The sequence below is a fragment of the Lampris incognitus genome, chromosome 2 (genome assembly GCF_029633865.1).
Source record: "Lampris incognitus isolate fLamInc1 chromosome 2, fLamInc1.hap2, whole genome shotgun sequence".
Classification (NCBI taxonomy): Eukaryota; Metazoa; Chordata; class Actinopteri; order Lampriformes; family Lampridae; genus Lampris; species Lampris incognitus.
Window position 1 is genome coordinate 148,877,239 of NC_079212.1, and position 6,000 is coordinate 148,883,238.

General features: G+C 48.8%; 1 protein-coding gene across 2 annotated transcripts in view; it reads right to left on the bottom strand.

Moving 5' to 3' along the window:
* Positions 1–4,006, bottom strand: part of nol8 (nucleolar protein 8) — a 52,419-nt gene extending 48,413 nt beyond the window's left edge. The window contains exons 1-3 of one of the 2 annotated variants that reach the window (XM_056273928.1): positions 3,975–4,006; positions 2,681–2,834; positions 490–552 (exon numbers count right to left, since the gene is read on the bottom strand). In XM_056273928.1, coding sequence (XP_056129903.1) covers positions 490–552; positions 2,681–2,801 — 184 coding nt within the window. In that variant the 5' untranslated portion in view covers positions 2,802–2,834; positions 3,975–4,006. Of the gene's footprint in view, positions 1–489; positions 553–2,680; positions 2,835–3,501; positions 3,589–3,974 lie in introns of those variants that run through there. The other variant, XM_056273929.1, reaches the window with a different exon arrangement.
* Between the last annotated feature and the right edge of the window lie 1,994 nt (positions 4,007–6,000).

Here is a 6,000-nt window from a genome sequence, read left to right on the forward strand (position 1 = left end):
GACACACAGCCAATTGTGTCTGTGGGGACGGCCGACCAGGACGGAGGTGACAAGGAGATTCGAACCACTGATCCCTGTGTTGGCAGGCAACAGAACAGACCGCCACACCACCCAGACGCCCACAACACAACACAACACAACACAACACAGCACAGCACAACACAACACAACACAACACAACACAGCACAGCACAACACAACACAACACAACACAGCATTGTGAAGCGGGGAATCAGTGTCTCAATCTCCAAAAAGAAGCTGGGGGGTAAAATATCACAGCTGATATGTACAATGGGAAAAGAACTATGAAAATACAACCCAGGTTGATACAATATAGAACTTTCTTTCCGCTGGATTCCATTAATTGCCTTCGGTCTCTTCCAAGTGCCCATGAGCAAGGCATTGAGTCCTTCCCTGGGCAGTTTCTCTGGTTATGAATATTAGCTGAATAGTACAGCAGCACTGAAACAGAAAAGTCAGTCTACTCACATCTGTGGAAGTCCACGTCAGAGATGTTCATGTTGATGTAGCCAAATGTCTTGTACGGCACTCCTATACACACACACACACACACACACACACACACACACACACACACACACACACACACACACACACACACACACACACACACACACACACACACACACACACACACGAGAAGAAGATAAGGCAGTGAGCCAGAATTACCCACAGTTCCATTTGAATCTGCTCAGAATGAACCACAAGGCCGTGGAGAAAGCAGAGCCAAAAGTGCGAGTCAACAAAACTATGACTCCATCTGTTTCCATCTCTTCCTGTCTGCATCTTCCTCTGTCTCACCAGGAACCTGCATGTCCTCCCTCACCACAACCATAAACCTCCTCTTTGGCCTTCCTCTTCTCCTCTTCCCTGGCAGCTCCATATTCAGCATCCTTCTCCCAGTATACCCAGCATCTCTCCTCCACACATGTCCAAACCATCTCAATCTTGTCTCTCTTGCTTTGTCTCCAAACCGTCCAACCTGAGCTGTCCCTCTAATATACTCGTTCCTAATCCTGTCCTTCTTCATCACTCCCAATGAAAATCTTATCTTCATCTCTGCCACCTCCAGCTCCTCCTCCTGTCTTTTCATCAGTGCCACTGTCTCCAAACCATACAACATAGCTGGTCTCACTACCATCTTGTAAACCTTCCCTTTAACTCTTGCTGGTACCCTTCTGTCACACATCACTCCTGACACTCTTCTCCACCCACTCCACCCTGCCTGCACTCTCTGCTTCACCTCTCTTCTGCACTCCCCGTTACTTTGGACAGTTGACCCCAAGTATTTAAACTCATCCACCTTCATCACCTCCACTCCTTGCGTCCTCACCATTCCACTGTCCTCCCTCTCATTCACACATAGGTATCATTCCTCTTCTCTCCAGTGCATACCTCCACCTCTCCAGGCTCTCCTCCACCTGCACCCTACTCTCACTACAGATCAGTGTCATCCGCAAACATCATAGTCCACGGAGACTCCTGCCCGATCTCGTCCGTCAACCTGTCCATCACAACTGCAAACAAGAAAGGGCTCAGAGCCGATCCTTGATGTAGTCCCACCTCCACCTTGAACCCATCTGTCATTCCAACCACACACCTCACCACTGTCACACTTCCCTCATACATATCCTACACCACTCCTACACACTTCTCTGCAACTCCTGACTTCCTCATACCTAATGCCAGCAAAAAAAATAGAAAACCAAAATCTCTATGTAAATATTTAATGACTTGGGAGGCTGTTTTCCCATTCCTGATGAAAAGCATGTTGGGAAACTGTGCATGTTGCATGTTGGGAAACTGTGCATGCTGCAGGGTGGACATTGGTGCTGCTCATGGTGTTGACCAGCAGGTCAGGTTGGCTAAACATGTGTGTCCAAGAAGACACAAAGGACAGGCAGTAAAGGCACCTGGTGATGAGATCTGTGCAGCTGAGCGAGGGAACCCTGCTCATAATGTAAACATCATGGTCAGGTGGGGTCCCAGAACACCTCCCTCATGTTCAAACCCCATGCTGACGGGTCTGCATGAGGGGGACAGCTCTTACAGAAAGCATGTTAACACTGATCATGAGAACAACAGGACTCGAGGGGGGAAGAACTGAGCTGATATTTGGGCCCAATGACGCTGAGGAAAAAACCCGAATGTGTTGCTTCATCAGACGGGCAGCAACGTGGCCATAAAACAGCTGGCCCGAACACCACAGACCTGAAGAGACACAGGAAGGCTCACACAAGCAAACTGAGGCAGGTTAACATCTTGGTGGTAACGGCAGGTTGACAACTGTTCATATCTGATGCTTCGACAGAATTAGTGATGCCATGAACGTGGCAATGAGCGTTTTCCCCTCACGGGGCCACTGCACAGTGCCGCCATCCAGAGGAGACAACTAACATGCAAAACTGAAAAAATAAAATTCAAAATTCTGTGCGTAGTTTAAACAACGTACTTCCACCCAAATGTTATTTGATTTCATTAACTGTGCCTTTCACCCTCTGCTCTTTGGATGGAAAGGCTTTGTCATGTCCTGTGGCCGCAGCAGATCTGTAGAGGACGGACCGCGACTGTAGGTGAACAACCAAAATACTTCACTCCATGGAACACTGTCCTGAATACCAAAGACCAGAACCACAGTGGGCTCTGGTTCTGATCTTACCTTGGTCATCCCTTCTGGTCCGGACCTCCACATCCTGGACTTCTCCAAATTTGCCAAATCGGTCCCTCAGGTCTTTCTGGGTGACTGTGTGACTGAGACCTCCCACATAAAGCCTCTTCATGGCTCCAGACAGGTTTCAAACACGGCCACACAGCTGCCACATGGAAGAGATACCAGCAGGTTAGAAGAGATACCAGCAGGTTAGAAGAGATACCAGCAGGTTAGAAGAGACACCAGCAGGTTAGAAGAGACACCAGCAGGTTAGAAGAGATACCAGCAGGTTAGAAGAGATACCAGCAGGTTAGAAGAGACACCAGCAGGTTAGAAGAGACACCAGCAGGTTAGAAGCTGCCTGCATATGGTCTTCTTAACAGACAATTTCCATCATGCTACTCACACACACACACACACACACACACACACACACACACACACACACACACACACACACACACACACACAGAGCTTGTATCTCCTCCATAAACTCTCACACGGCTCCACATCCTACTGCGAAAGCCCACCATCACACCCACACATGTAAACATGTTTACTGGGCCTACGTTTCGCTGTGTATTTTGTATATTTATGTGCATGTCTGTGAATTTCTTTTTTTGGGGGGGGGGGTCCCCCCTTTTTCTCCCCAATTGTATCTGGCCAGTTACCCCACTCTTCCGAGTCTTCTTGGTCTCTGCTCCACCCCTTCTGCTGATCCGGGGAGGGCTGCAGACTACCACATGCCTTGCCCATCAGTACCAAAAGTGACCCGTCTGGAGATTTAGAGCATCCACACTTCTTAGACGGCCTTTACTTGTCATACTCACGTCTCACACAAGCAAGCCAACGACTTTCACACGGACCAAGTCCCACGAGGACGTCACTCCCAGCTGACCACACAGTCCGTTTCTTTCTACACAAGCAGCCATCATGTCTTCCCTCCCTCCCTCCCTCCCTCCGTCTGTGGCTTAAACACTAGCGGCCATCATGTCTTCTCTCCCTCCCTCCCTCCCTCCGTCTGTGGCTTAAACACTAGCAGCCATCATGTCTTCCCTCCTCCGTCCCTCCCTCCGTCTGTGGCTTAAACACTAGCAGCCATCATGTCTTCCCTCCTCCGTCCCTCTCTCTCTCCGTCCCTCCGTCTGATATGAACCCGGTAAAAGACGCAGGACCGGGTGAAAGCGCTGCTTCACACCGCCGCCCCAGAGCCGCTGCTCGGTACGCTGACCCCACCGACCACCTGTCAGAACCCGCCCGCACCAAATTAACGCGTTTCAGCGGGGAAACAACCAACACTTACCTCACATGTGTCCAGCCGGCGTCCCATCCAACACCGTCCGGAGCACCAAACACCAAACATCAGTTCCGCACAGTCAGTTCCGCTCTCGCGCAGGGAGCGAGGGGGGGGGCGCCTCCTTTAAAATAAAAAACAAACTGTAGAGGAGCTCAAGCAGGAGTCGAGACAACTTTCTCTTGCGGCTACACAACGAGCACCATTTATATCTTCCACCATTACAACAACAACACAAACCCGCGCAGCGGAAGTGCGTCACTGCAAACCCGAATCGAGGAAACAGCAGCGGTAAACCAACGTTCCTACCAGCTCGATAAGGGGAATTGTGTAGCCCCATAACCACTACAACACAAAACATAAATAATAAAATGTTATTCATGATTATGTTAATCCTTATAGCTATCATTTATAATCTCGAACTTCTTACACGTTTCTATTCGTCGTGGTCATCAACCCTGCTCTGGGAGAGCTGCTGGGTTTCACCCCAGCCCTCATTAACACTTCTGATTAATCAGTAGGTCATCAGTAGGTCATTAGTAGGGTCAGGTGTGTTAGAGTCGAGGTCATCAGTAGGGTCAGGTGTGTTAGAGTCGAGGTCATCAGTAGGGTCAGGTGTGTTAGAGTCGAGGTCATCAGTAGGGTCAGGTGTGTTAGAGTCGAGGTCATCAGCAGGGTCAGGTGTGTTAGAGTCGAGGTCATCAGCAGGGTCAGGTGTGTTAGAGTCGAGGTCATCAGCAGGGTCAGGTGTGTTAGAGTCGAGGTCATCAGTAGGGTCAGGTGTGTTAGAGTCGAGGTCATCAGCAGGGTCAGGTGTGTTAGAGTTGAGGTCATCAGTAGGGTCAGGTGTGTTAGAGCTGTGGTCATCAGTAGGGTCAGGTGTGTTAGAGTTGAGGTCATCAGTAGGGTCAGGTGTGTTAGAGCTGAGGTCATCAGTAGGGTCAGGTGTGTTAGAGCTGAGGTCATCAGTAGGGTCAGGTGTGTTAGAGTTGAGGTCATCAGTAGGGTCATCAGTAGGGTCAGGTGTGTTAGAGTTGAGGTCATCAGTAGGGTCAGGTGTGTTAGAGTCGAGGTCATCAGTAGGGTCAGGTGTGTTAGAGTCGAGGTCATCAGTAGGGTCAGGTGTGTTAGAGTCGAGGTCATCAGTAGGGTCAGGTGTGTTAGAGTCGAGGTCATCAGTAGGGTCAGGTGTGTTAGAGTCGAGGTCATCAGTAGGGTCAGGTGTGTTAGAGTTGAGGTCATCAGCAGGGTCAGGTGTGTTAGAGTTGAGGTCATCAGTAGGGTCAGGTGTGTTAGAGTCGAGGTCATCAGTAGGGTCAGGTGTGTTAGAGCTGAGGTCATCAGTAGGGTCAGGTGTGTTAGAGTTGAGGTCATCAGTAGGGTCAGGTGTGTTAGAGTCGAGGTCATCAGTAGGGTCAGGTGTGTTAGAGCTGAGGTCATCAGTAGGGTCAGGTGTGTTAGAGTTGAGGTCATCAATAGGGTCAGGTGTGTTAGATTAGGGTTGGCGTGAAAACCGACAGGATGGTAGCTCTTTTTATTTTAATTCATTCATTATTTTATTTATCGGTTCTTTATTTTAATAATCCGTCTTATTTTGCGTCTTAGTAGGTATTCATTCAACTAGGGTATATTCTACTTCCTAGCGATGATAGATTTAATGGCCAGATGGTCTATATTTTGGAATAGTCATAGGCCTCACCCCTGTAAAACGTCCAGGAGTGGAGGGGCATCAGGAAGCCGGGCGGGGAAGAATTGAGTCTTAAAAATGTATTTCCTGCCAGTTTCGGGAGTCTATTACTTTATTTGAAAGAAACTGGGCTGATCAAAAGAATTTGGTGTTCGGTGAAATATAGTTTTGTTTTGTTTTGGTTTGTTTTGTTTTTGTTTTTGTTTTTGGAGAGGTAACTCTGGTTCACACTCCAGTACTCTGGTAGGTGGCGGTAGAGCACCTTACACTGGTTGCCAGCCGCTATTAAAAGGGAGAGGAAGAAGAAGAAGAAGCAGAAGAAGCAGAAGAAGAAGAAGTTGAAGTTGG